We start from the raw sequence: 14208 nt of genomic DNA on the forward strand, positions 1-14208 counted from the left end.
TGCATTGCCTGATACGGCTCAAACTTCAAGTTATAGAATATTATGGTTCAGAAGATATCCACATGCCCAAAGACACCCTCTGTTATAGCGCCACCATTTGGACATGGACAGTAATTACTCTATTGCCAAAACATGTTACATTTTGATGTACTCTTCCTAGGCAGTTTGTTGGATTCATGCCATATTTCGAATACATCATGTCAAGATATCTGTGAAGAAACTCAGTCATCCAGGTACATAGTAATCTGTGGTTGGTTGAAGAGAGCAACTGGACTTGCTTGAAGATTCTTGAAAACGTTTCGCCTCTCATCCTAAAGGCATCCTCAGTTCTGTCTGACTACTAGGGAGTATCCAGTATTTATCCTCTCATGGATCATCATAGAATCCGAATCAGAATGCTGATGGCTGCATTGTAGGTGGCTGATAAAAGATGTCATAGACACCCCCCAGATAGCAGAGGGACGTTGAAACGGCACCGATTCTTGGTCAGAATGGTTGGTTTCCGTCGTAAGTCAGAAAATCAACGCTGAAATGGCGCCGTGAAACGTCGATTTCTCCGCCGTCGGAGAAGGTCGAGTTATCACTGTTGAATCACCGTGGGTAAAGGTTGATCTGTCGACCGTCAGAGAAGGTCGAATATACGATGTTGAACCATCGTCACTTTTGCCGGCCAGTTTTCAACATTGGTAGGATGAGCAACTAATTGTTCAGAATATAAATTGCCACTGTTTGTCTTATCTTGCTTACACATAGATACGAGTAAATGATATAAGTATAAGTGATAATGATAAGTTAATGATTAAAAAAAAGAACAAAAACCAGTTTACTTTCTTAACTCAGCAATGGATTTCTTTGAAAGTTTTTTTGCAAATAACTTAACATTTCCAAGATGATCATAAATTAATTCTAATTTATAATTATAATTTATAATTTATAATTATAATTATTTAATTCATAATGTCCCATAATGCAGTGTGATTACCACTGCTGTTTACTGGATGTCATTTTCGTTATATACCTGGGTGCACGTGAAACTCCTACACCACTCGGTTGGATCGCGACTCTCTTGTGGATCGGCCTGCTGTTACACTTGGACCATTGAGAAAAACACTGGACCATGCTACATTTTCATTCATCCCTGGACATCTGGTACGTACCATTATTCAGTCACTATTAATAAAGGGAATTTCGAATACAATTTCAAGCAGTTTAAGAAGTTATGATGAACTTCAGTCATATCACGCGTTGGAGAAATTTCCCTCAACTAGTATCCATTTGAAACAACAACAATGCAGATGCATTATTCATTCGAAAAACGAGTCGAAGTACTTGTCTTGTTGGAGTGAAAACTTAGCGTTGGAGTGAAAACTTAGCGTTTAAATCGAGCATGTAGGCCTAGGTCGCATGTCGTTTCGAGCTGACCTGTTCTTTTGTGTAGCCATGGGTCGCGCCTCGCGGCCATGAACTTTAAAGATTATCCAGCTACCAACGCTTCTGTAGTGACCACTTTGTTTGAGGTACCACGAACGAAATTGCTTATATTCCCTCAACTAATACAAAAAACATGCAGATGCATTGTTTAGTCGAAAACTAGTCAAAGTAGTGGTCTTGATGGAGTGAAAACAAAGCATTTCAATCAAGTATATAGGCCGTGGTTATAACCGGTAGCTATACCCGGCTTGAGGGGGCTGGGCTTTATAACGCTGTAGGCCTATACTGCCCTACAAAGCCAAAAGACCTTAACTCATCAGACTCATTACAGGCTTCTGCCTTGGTTTTCCCTTTGCTTTTGGAAGTTACGGTAAAAACGACGTCTTATTGTTACCAGAAAAAAACAGAAATGACTCGAAATAATTCATCACATGATACAACTGATGTGCTCTGTTCCAAAAATGGCAATACCTCATGTTGACCTTAAGTGATATTAAGGTCTTTTGGCTTTGTAGGGCAGTATGGGTCGCAGCCATTAGAACATGACTCCAGACATTGTTAAAACATTGTTGGTATTAAAACAGAACTTTCTATAAAACAATTGTTTGAACTGTGTGTGTGTGTGTGTGTGTGTGTAAGGTTATTTCAAATGTAATGACGTAAATGTTGTTGTCTTTGTTCCCCCCATGTTTACCTCAATGGAACCTGAAGACCACTACCCCATCATTCCCTCAAAAGGTACTGCAGATATTTATTTCTTTAGGGGAGAGAACATGGCTTCTTATTGGTCAAAAAGAAGACGTGTTGTGACAGCTACTGAAATGTCAGAAAGGCAGATTCTGTCCAATTTTGTGTCAGCTCTGGGTAATCCTGCTGCTCAAGTCTCTCCTTCAATTGCATCACCCAGGCCTGCATCATCAATGGGTTTAGATGAGGATGGTGGGGATTCTGTTGAGTTGGGAGGGTGCAGTGATGCAGAGTCTGACAGCAGTAGCATGTCTTCAGAGGGTGACAGTGACAGTCATATTGATGGTGACTCTTTTGAAGAGTCAGAGCTTCACCAAAAAGTAAAACACTGGGCTGCATCATTCTCTGTGCCTTTGATTGCCATTACTGCTCTGTTGACCATTTTGAGAACAAGCCACCCTGAACTGCCCAAGGATGCTAGGACCTTATTGGGCACTAAGCCTGCAGTACCATTACAGACCGTAGGTAATGGGGAATACTTCCATTTTGGCTTGGCAAAGGGAATTTTGTCCAAATTAAGCACCATCCATTTACCAGATGTTATTCAAACAATAAGAGTTCAATTTAACATCGATGGTCTCCCTATTTTCAAAAGCACCAGGCTTCAGTTTTGGCCTATTTTGGCACTGATTGATTGCGATTACACCAGAACACCGTTTTTAGTTGGCATTTTTTGTGGCCCTGGAAAACCCTCCAATGTGTTTGATTATCTGACGCAGTTTGTTAAAGACCTCTCTGATCTGCTTTGCAATGGGGTAACATTTGGAGGTAGAAAGCTGAGGGTGGCCATTTCATCCTTCATTTGTGATGCTCCTGCTCGAGCATTTGTAAAACAAATTAAATGCCATAATGGGTACTCCGGATGCGATAAATGCCATCAGACTGGTATTTGGCAGAAAAAAATGACGTATCCTGAGACTGATGTTAGGCTAAGGTCAGACGAGGAGTTTGAAAATATGGTAGATGAGGACCACCACATCAACAGAAGTCCTCTGACGGGTCTGGTGAAAATGGTGTCTGCCTTCCCAATAGATTATATGCATTTATGTTGCCTTGGTGTTATAAAAAAGTTGATACATTTTTGGATGAGGGGGGAAAAACTCTACAAGGCAGCCTACAAGAGCCATTAAAGCCATCTCCGAAAAGTTAATACAGCTTCGTCCCTATACTCCAGCTGAATTTGCACGGAAACCCCGTGAACTCGCCGAAACTGATAGGTGGAAAGCGGCAGAGCTGCGCCAATTTATGATTTACAGTGGGCCATTAGTTCTGAGGGACATTCTTCCACAAGATCTCTATGAAAACTTCATGTTGTTTTCTGTGGCCATGTTTTTGCTACTCGCACCAAACATTTCTGAAAGTATGGTTTGTTTTTCCGAAAAATTGTTAATGGCTTTTGTAAAGCATTTTGGAGAGGTGTATGGTAAAGACGAGATTGTGTTTAGCATACATCAAACAATACATCTGACACATGAGTACCACCAGTATGGTTCCCTAGACAACATCTCATCCTTTCCTTACGAGAATTATTTGGGTAAACTAAAAAAAATGCTACGCAAGCCATCTCAACCTTTACAACAGGTTGTCAAACGCCTTTCAGAGGAGCCAGTTTGTTTATTTCCACCACCACCTACACAACCACAGTTGTTACACCCACACCAGGAGGGCCCATTACCCCAACACTTAAGTTCTGGCCAGCAATTTAAAAAAGTGCATTTCAATGATTTCTGTTTTTCTTCAAAGCAGGGCGATGATTGCCTAGTGATTAAAAATTAAATCGTAATGGTGAAAAACATAATTAAACATGGTGACTCTGTCTTTGTGGTTTACATGAAATTCAAGAGGAGGGAGTCATATTTCCACTATCCTTGCCCCTCCACAAGCATTGGCTGTTACAGAGTATTTGGCATAGACAGCTGCCTTAACGTTGACCGGCTTGAGGTTGTCCAGGGCAAATGTGTGTTGTTCCCAGATGGAGAGACCTTTGTGGCAATCCCTCTTCGTCACCATTCGTAAACCTATATGGGAAGAAAAAAAAACACAAAGAAACATCTTTACTTATGCATTAGAAGGAATCTGGACAGTTGGAGTACTCCAGCTGGATGGCAGGCACTAACTATCCTTTCCATGGAGTACTTTTTTTATTTTTTTTATTATAGATGGCACAGATTTGGAAAGTTGTGGAATTCCAAGACCGGAGTGCAGCAGTTGTGTCGTCCAGCTGGGTGGTAGATGTTGACGGAGAAGTGGGATGCTACTGGCCACCCTTTGGCGGAAACAAAGCTGTGAAGGCCGCCATGAACTGCACCCCCCCGGGACAAGGATGGCGATTCCATCAAAAAATAAGGGTGCTGGCAACCTGTGGTGAGCTGCATAGCTACTTCATTAAACTAATGACAATACTTCAATACTGCATTAAGCCAATTTCATTAAGACTGCCTTCCCTTTCAGGCACCTTTGCCAAAGCAAGATATTACCTGACCCGATCGCTTGAGGAAGGCTACCTTACAGCAGACCTGCAATCGGATGATGGTGAGATGGGGCCAAGGAAAAGACGGTAAAAGTGTTTTCTTTTTTAAATCACAACTTGCAGTTATAAGTTCAATTACGGTTTCGTTTGTGTTTTGAGCTGTGTCAGTAAGGTCCTGGGTTTGTTTTTAAGACCAAACAAAAGGTATTTGGAGGAGGACAGCGAGGAGGAGGCAGGACCAAGCCGTAGGGGGAGAAGGCCACCATCTATTGACGCCACTCAGCTGGACAGCGAGTGGCAATTCCCCTCCCTTAATGAAGGTGACTATCTGTACCACTTGTTGTTGTTGTTCTACTAAAGACCTAGAAGTTGTCTGAAATAATAATGCTTTCATTTCCATCTTCAGACACCCAGCCAGGCCTGTTTCTTCACAGCCAGCCATTAACTCATGGTAACTATGCATTTCCTTTATTTATGCCAGAAATTAAAATACCAATGAGTAAGTGAAGATATGTTTTGATCAACTGACTGCTTACTATTTTTCAGATTCACCGTCGTCAGAAACCCCGCCAGGCCCTTTCCTTCACAGCCAGCCACTAACCCATGGTAACTATGATTTATGCCATAAACGACTAAAAAACAAAAAAAACAACAAACAAATATCTATGTAGATGCGTTTTGATCAACTGACTATACAATTTTTCAGATTCACCCCAGCCATGTCACCGCTTCCATGGTAAATCAAAGAGGAAATCAATCAATCAACATGAAAATTGTGAATTTAGAACAGAAATTAAATTAAGGCGCACCTTGAAGTGAACTAAATTGTACTCTCTGATATTTCAGCCACACCTCTGCCATCGCAACAGGGGAACAATCAGTTGCTGCGTGGTGAGTCCACAACTGTAATCACTGGTCATAAATGACCAGCAATGTGAAATAAAAGTCCTAATGTTTGGTGTTACTTAACAGCTCTCCTTGGCCAGCTGAGGGAGGAAAACTGACTGCTTACTATTTTTCAGATTCACCGTCTTCAGAAACCCCGCTAGGCCCTTTCCTTCACAGCCAGCCACTAACCCATGGTAACTATGCATTGCCTTTATTTATGCCAAAAACGACAAAAAAACAACAAAACGACAAACAAATATCTATGTAGATGCATTTTGATCAACTGACTATACAATTTTTCAGATTCACCCCAGCCACGTCACCGCTTCCATGGTAAGTCAAAGAGGAAATCAATCAATCAACATGAAAATTGTGAATTTAGAACAGAAATTAAATTAAGGCGCACCTTGAAGTGAACTAAATTGTACACTCTGATATTTCAGCCACACCTCTGCCATCGCAACAGGGGAACAATCAGTTGCTGCGTGGTGAGTCATCAACTGTAATCACTATTCAAAAATGACCAGCAATATGAAATAAAAGTCCTAATGTTTGGTGTTACTTAACAGACATGGGCATCAGCACAGTCATCGCTCTCCTTGGCCAGCTGAGGGAGGAAAACAGGGAGCTGAAGGGGGAAGTAGGAAGGCTGGTGCAAGAGGTCAGGGCCCTAAGGAGAGAGATGGGGAGACAAGACACACCCCAGACATCGCCCCTAATCAAGCTCCCACTCTCCACCATGGAGGAGTTTTTGGCAGCAGAGGCCCTGGTGAAGGAAGATGCCAAACAAAAGCAGCTAATGGTACTTATTGAGTCTTACCTTTCCTTTCCAGTCATCTGCAACACCTGCAAAAAGAAACACAAATACTTAATATAATTGTGAATCAATGAAACAATGATAAACACTGAATACTTTCTCATTATTGTCTTCATGCTACATTTTATTCTATCAGGTGTCTACCTTAGCCCTTTGTGGAGGAACCGACGTAGGGGTCACAGTGAGGCGGATGCTGCGTAGCCTCCTGGTCAACAGCTTGGCCAGCCAATTTAACTGGGCTGGAAAGGGGGAAAAAACTGCGTTTAAGGACACCAAGATCCATGATGTCCTGTTTGGTAGGTTATGCATGTGCACAAAGCTGTAAAAGAGGGTAAAATAGTAAGCTGTCGCAAGTACTTGCACACTACTTCTAAACGTTCTTTGATAACTCCTTCACTAACTGTAACATTACGATTATAACGACAACGACAAACATATTGTGAAAGATGCAAAGGATTAAAAAGGATTAAGAAACTCACCAGGGGCCTTACTCAGAAAAAGCAGGTGTGCAGGCAAGTCCAGGGAGGCTGACTGAGTGACGAACGGTCCGGTAGTGGCATTTCTATTTCCGCTTTGTGTCAATGGGGAAATTAAAATGTTTGTTTTTTTTTTTTAATCCCGTTTAAATTGTCACAAGATTCACATCTATGGTTTCTGATTTTTACATATATTTTCTGTACTAGTACCATTACTTGCCACCTACCACTAGAGTGTGACGTGCATAGTCTTAACTCAAACTTTAACAATTATCACCATGCAAAGTCTCAATGTTGTTTTGTTCTTTTTCTTTCAGATGCTCTACAAAAGCAGCTGCCAGGGAGCACACACGCTACTTTTAGTGACGCAATCAAGAAGTGGCTTAAGTATGCGCCAGAGAGAGAGGGAGGGATGAGGAGACGTGAGGTAGGGTGGCATTTAGAAACCCATAGCCTACTGCTGACTTTCTTTATCAATGCTGCATCAAATTAATTTTGGTTATGTTTTTCTGTTTCCATGTACAGGTGTCTGCGCCGCAGGAGGAATATAGGCCACAATTATAAATTATAAATAAATCATAAAATGTTTCTAAGAACTTGTTCAAGTGTGTTCTGTTCCTTATAAATGTTAAAAGTTATGCCTCATTAGATAGCTTGACAAACATTAGGAGAGGTGCATTGTTGCATGCATTTTTATATCCTGTTGTACATAAAACAGGACGTAGCCTACGCACATTGATATAAATTAAGTTTCACTTTCATGGTTGAAGTATGCATGTGTGTGTTCATCCTAGGCAAGAGCCCCGATGCTTTATTGTTAGCTAGTTTAATTTAGCCTGTTTTGCTTAATTTGTAGCCTTCCTGTTGTACATAAAACAGGAAGTAAAGTTGGATGAATCATCGCCGAAAATTAAACTATAAATCGACCGAAATCCGTAGTTGAATAAAGGGTGAAAGGGGGTCTATTCTCTGTCGGCCACCATCCACTTTTCAACGTCGTTTCAACGCAAACTCGTATGAGCAAAGCGGTGTTGAATCAACGCCGGTGATCCACGATGATTCAACGGCGTATGGTCGAAGAACATGCCGATGATTCCCCGTCGAATCAACGTCCTTTTGCTATCTGGGCCACCTCTGTTCAATGATAGTCGTTCCAAGTTGACAAAAATGAACGATCCTCTCTGGCTAAGATGTCTGCCAGTTTTCTGGAAGTCCTCTCATACTCCCGCACCAGTCGAAGGGATCTCATCCCAAAGTGCGTAGAAACATATCTGTGAAGAAACTGAGTCATCCAGGTACATCGTAATCTGTGGTTGGTTGAAGAGAGCAACTGGACTTGCTTGAAGATTCTTGAAAACGTTTCGCCTCTCATCCTAAAGGCATCCTCAGTTCTGTCTGACTACTAGGGAGTATCCAGTATTTATCCTCTCATGGATCATCATAGAATCCGAATCAGAATGCTGATGGCTGCATTGTAGGCGGCTGATAAAAGATGTCATAGACACCCACCTCTGTTTAATGATGGTCGTTCCAGGTTGACAAAAATGAACGATCCTCTCTGGCTAAGATGTCTGCCAGTTTTCTGGAAGTCCTCTCATACTCCCGCACCAGTCAAAGGGATCTCATCCCAAAATGCATAGAAACATATGAAGAAACTCAGTCATCCAGGTACATAGTAATCTGTGGTTGGTTGAAGAGAGCAACTGGACTTGCTTGAAGATTCTTGAAAACGTTTCGCCTCTCATCCTAAAGGCATCCTCAGTTCTGTCTGACTACTACTTCGACTGGTGAGGGAGTATGAGAGGACTTCCAGAGAACTGGCAGACATCTTAGCCAGAGAGGATCGTTAATTTTTGTCAACCTGGAACGACCATCATTGAACAGAGGTGGGTGTCTATGACATCTTTTATCAGCCACCTACAATGCAGCCATCAGCATTCTGATTCGGATTCTATGATGATCCATGAGAGGATAAATACTTGATACTCCCTATTAGTCAGACAGAACTGAGGAAGCCTTTCGGATGAGAGGCGAAACGTTTTCAAAAATCTTCAAGCAAGTCCAGATGCTCTCTTCTACCAACCACAGATTATCATGTCAAGATGTTGCTGATTTTAAGTTGTGAAGGGATTTGTGATATCTTGCAAGATGTTGAAATGGCAAACCAATAAATTTGTTATGCCACACGAACAGGAAGCATGTCGTAAATTCACCATGCATTGTCTGATATGGCTAAAAATTCACAGGTTATAAGATACGATGGGTCTGATGATATCCACATGCCCAATTTGACCCTCTGGTATAACACCACCATTTGGACCCGGACAGTAATGATTCCATGGCCTAAAAATTTGACTCATGAAATTTGGTACTCACATCAGTCCTAGCCACTGCTACTCAGGGATAGAGGTTTGACCCCAGGTGTATCCATTGGACTCCATAGTGCCCCCACATCAGTGAGACTTCTGCCCAGTATATAGTTTCACCGATCAGTGTCAAAATTGGTAGGTGTGTGGGGTGCTCCAAGATGAACAAAACTGAAATGTACATTGTTTTAGTCAATTGACTTGCAATAGGATTTGCGATATCTTGCATGATGTTGAAATGGTGAACCAATAAATTTGTATGTTTCGCCATGCAAACAAGTGTGTCTAAATTCAACGTGCATTGCCTGATATAGCTAAAACCTCACAGGTTTTAAGAAATCAGGGTATCCCCATGCCCAAAGTGAGCCTCTTGTGTAGCACCACCATTTGGACCTGGACAGTAATGATTCCATTGCCAAAAAACTCTGACTCATGAAATTTGGTACACACATCAGTCCTGATCACTGCTACTCAGGGATAGAGGCTTGGCCACGGGTGCAATGCCTTATTGTTTTCGGCATGTTCTTGTGTGAAAGGGCCCTTCATCCCCACTAGTGGCATATAATATTTTTGAATGGCTCTTTTACTACTAGAGCGGTGGCTACAATTATGAACACTTTAATGATCTTTTGGCCATTGCAAAAGTAAAAAAAAAAAAGACTTTCAATATGTAAATTGTGCATGAATAGTTACTCAAATTTCCACTGGGAAAAAAATGAGTTGATTCTTGATTACTTAGCATATCAGATCACTGTAACGCGGCTGTGACAAACCAGATGCTCGCGGATGTAAAATGAAAACAAGGCTTTAATGAGAGAAGGACAATCCGAAATCAATGTACAAAAGCCAGGCCAGGTCAAAACCGAGAAATCCAAAACAGTAACGAGGGGTAGACAAATCGTGGTCAAAAAACAGGCAGGCAAGAGATACGGGCAATCAGAACACAAGGGCTAGGCAAATCGTAGTAAAAAAAAAAAAAAAAAAAAAAAACAAGCAATAATCGAGAAACCGGGAATCAAGAGAGACGGGCAATCAAAACACAAGGGCTAAGAAAAACGGAAGGCAAAAAGGGTCATACACAGAGAAACAATCGCTATAACAACGCTCAGTAGGCTTACGAGAAGTGAAGACAATACTGTGCAAAGGACAGCTTAAGCTTCTTTTAGGGACGCTCCCACTCGAAGTGATTTGGCATCCTGTTGGAACTACTAGTTCACATATTGTTACCAAGCACACACACATTAAATACGAGTTTCTTTTTTCAAAATTAATTATTTCTTTTTCAATAATAAATTTGCCATCATAAAATTCTTTATGTAAAAGTAAATTTTAAATATTAATTTCTAATTGTTTATTTCTCATTTTTTGAATAATTTTATCATGAAAGTTTGGATATTTGATACAATCTAGAGAAGCAGGTGTTTGACATTTTCTTTTACACCACAAGTTGTACATTGATTGGAGGTTTTAAAAAAAAAAAAGAAATTGTATATCATTGAGTAAACATTTTCCAAATCTAAGTCTTGTAATTATCCTTTGTTTGTTTTTGTCAGAATATGTGATGTGTTGCAAATGACAAGACAGACAAATGAGTATAAATACAAACAAAAACAAAAGGGTACAGGTGATTGTGATCAGAATAACTCCCTTGCTGACGTAGGCAAGGGAAGAGTTTATCAACGCGCCGTTTTGACGCGCCATTCTCAAATGTTGGGCATAGTTTGGTTTACACATTATGAAATTTCTAGCCATGGGGTGACTTAAGAAGGTCAGAGGAACTCATTTTAACGTTAAAAAACCTCAGAAAGTGAAAATTTCATGCCATGGGACCTTTAAAAGAAAGTTTGTTATCGAACCATACACCAAGGTATCTTAAATTATCCGTTTGCTTGAGTGGCTGCCCATACAACCTGAGGTCTACTGTAGGGTTAACCCTTTTTTTTGAGAAACATATAACTTGTGTTTTTTCAACAGATAAATGAAACCCCCACTCATGTGACCATCTTTCAACCTCGTTTATAGCTATTTGCATTCTGTTTCTTAGACTATCAGAATTTCGGCCTCTCACCCAGAGTGCTCCATCATCTGCATAAAGTGCTCTACTGATTCTGGACTCAATATTGTTAAAAACATCATTAATCATTATATTAAATAGAATTGGGCTGCAGACGCTACCCTGTGGGGTACCATTTTCTATAGCGTAGATTTTTGAATGGCTCGCTCCAACTCTTACCTCTATGGTTCTATTCCTTAAAAAATCTCTAATCCAATTGAACATTTTGCCTTCTATTCCCATTTTATTCAATTTAAGTAAAAGACCCTCTTTCCAGAGCATATCATATGCTTTTTCAATATCAAAGAATGTTGCCAAGACTGACTCCTTATTTGCTTGAGCTTTCCTAATTTCATTTTCTAGGCAGATTATTGGATCCATAGTAGTACGGCCATTTCTAAACCCGCTTTGATGTGGAGAGAAAAGACTTCTTTTTTCAATCTCGTATACTAACCTCTTAGTTATCATCCTTTCCATTAACTTACAAAGATTAGATGTTAGTGCTACAGGCCTATAGCTTTTGACCTCTGCTTTATCCTTACCTCGTTTAGCTATAGGTACCACTACTGAATGTTTCCAGCTAGAGGGCAGCTTACCTTGCTCCCAAATTTTATTATATAACTTTAAAATCACACTTTTAGCCACATCAGATAATTGTTCACTCATTTTGTAACAAATTCTATCTTTACCTGGAGACGTATTTTTAACACCCACTAATGCTCTTTTCAGTTCAAATAATGCAAAATTATTATCAAGTGCGCCCTCACTTATATCTTTCTTTCCTAATACGTTTCCATTATCTTCAATCATTTTTGTTCTCCATAATAACTCTTCATTTGTTAAGTTTTTAGAGCTATGCACTTTAACAAAGGCCCTAGCAAGCATCTCTGCTTTTTCATCATTATTTACTGCTTCACCATCACTATCTTTTAATTACTGGTAAAGAGAAATCCCTTCTTATTCCTCCCATCTTTCTGATCATTCCCCATATCTCGGAGACCTTGACTTCTGTTCCAATATTATTACAGAAACTCCTCCAGTAATTCCTCTTAGTTTCCCTTATTACTCTTTTAGCTTGAGACTGTGCCTTTTTATATAGAATTAAATTATTGAAGGAATGATTAGATTTCACCATTCTAAATGCTTTATTTCTGGCTTTGACCGCTTTTTTACATTCATCTGACCACCATGGCACCATTTTCTTTTCCCTCATCCCAGAAGACTCACCCAGAACCTCCTCTGCTGACTCATTTGTGATTATGGAATTTACTAATTCAACATCACTTAAGTTTGACATATTCTCCATAAGTTTGCCACTTGCCTTTATGCTATATAGCCCCCAGTTAGCCTCTCTCATTTTTCATCTTGGGTACCAGTTTTCTTCCAAATTAACATTCTGCTCTTGTATCTTGGTCCAAATTGGGTAATGATCACTTCCTAATGGGTTATTATTAAGAACTTCCCACTGACTGACTCCTGCTAATCGTTCTGAAAGTAAGGTCAAGTACTGATTCTCTTCCATGTACTGGATCAAACCTAGTGCCTGTTCCTTCATTTAAACAGACTAGATTGTGGTCATCCATAAACTCCTCAACAGTACTCCCATTATCATCTGTTCTTTTGCTTCCCCATAATGTGTTATGAGCATTGAAGTCTCCACATAAAATATTTCTACAATTTCCCTCCACACAAAAACTATCTAAAAAATCTCTTCTAATCTTTTGACAAGGGTTATAGAAGTTAATTATTTTAAACTTAGTTCTACCCACGGGCGGCACGGTGGTGTAGTGGTTAGCGCTGTCGCCTCACAGCAAGAAGGTCCGGGTTCGAGCCCCGTAGCCAGCGAGGGCCTTTCTGTGTGGAGTTTGCATGTTCTCCCCGTGTCCACGTGGGTTTCCTCCGGGTGCTCCGGTTTCCCCCACAGTCCAAAGACATGCAGGTTAGGTTAACTGGTGACTCTAAATTGACCGTAGGTGTGAATGTGAGTGTGAATGGTTGTCTGTGTCTATGTGTCAGCCCTGTGATGACCTGGCGACTTGTCCAGGGTGTACCCCGCCTTTCGCCCGTAGTCAGCTGGGATAGGCTCCAGCTTGCCTGCGACCCTGTAGAACAGGGGTGTCAAACCTGATCCATAAAGGGCCGTGTGGCTGCAGGTTTTCATTCCAGCCATGCAGCAGCACCCTGATTTGGCTTATTCAATCAACTGACACACCCACCCTTTAATCAAGGGTGGGTGTGGCTGCAAGTATTTGACTGTGTGAAGATAGTTCAGTTGATTGAATGAGCCAAGTCAGGTGTGCTGCTGCATGGCTGGAATGAAAACCTGCAGCCACAAGGCCCTTTATGGATCAGGTTTGACACCCCTGCTGTAGAAGGATAAAGCGGCTAGAGATAATGAGATGAGATGAGTTCTACCCACCCATACTTCCACTGATATTACTTCAGTTTCTTCATTTATATTTTGTGCTTTGTAATTAAGTCCCTGTTGAATAAATGTGGCTACTCCCCCACCTGTTCCTAGGCTTCTGTCTTTGCGTACTGCTACATATCCATAGATTATAAAGTCAAGTGATGGCTTTAACCATGTTTCTTGAATACAAATGATATTAGGTTTAACCTGCTGTTCTTCAATAAACTGTTTAAATTATTGCCCATTCGCAATTAGACTCCTGGCATTCCACTGTAATATGGACAGTACCATTATAAAACACCACCACATGATTGCTGACTTTCAGACACTCTGGTTGCTAATACTGCATTTACAGACTCAACGGATAACTCCCCTATATCCAGGTACTTTTCTGCTGCTCTTGTGACAATCTTTATTCTCTCTGTTCTGCTATCTGTCTGAGCTGAGCAATTGATAACTTCCACTATGAAGGCAACAAACTTTTTCTTCTCTACAATCAAGGTGTCTTCAGAAACTTTATAATTCAAAGATTATGCAGCTCTTTGAGTAG

General features: G+C 40.7%; 1 protein-coding gene across 1 annotated transcript; it reads left to right on the top strand.

Annotated features, from left to right (window-relative positions):
• Positions 1–1047: 1047 nt before the first annotated feature.
• Positions 1048–7488, top strand: LOC132873843 (uncharacterized). The gene is made up of 16 exons (XM_060909650.1): positions 1048–1149; positions 2143–2169; positions 4338–4542; positions 4630–4735; positions 4841–4968; positions 5055–5099; positions 5195–5254; positions 5355–5384; positions 5495–5539; positions 5671–5730; positions 5840–5869; positions 5980–6024; positions 6106–6338; positions 6490–6649; positions 7147–7256; positions 7355–7488. Exons 3-16 carry the CDS (start codon positions 4338–4340, stop codon positions 7391–7393), a joined length of 1296 nt encoding a protein of 431 aa, XP_060765633.1. The 5' UTR covers positions 1048–1149; positions 2143–2169; the 3' UTR covers positions 7394–7488.
• The last annotated feature ends 6720 nt before the right edge of the window (positions 7489–14208 follow it).

Source organism: Neoarius graeffei, chromosome 25 (genome assembly GCF_027579695.1).
Source record: "Neoarius graeffei isolate fNeoGra1 chromosome 25, fNeoGra1.pri, whole genome shotgun sequence".
In the NCBI taxonomy this organism is placed as follows: Eukaryota; Metazoa; Chordata; class Actinopteri; order Siluriformes; family Ariidae; genus Neoarius; species Neoarius graeffei.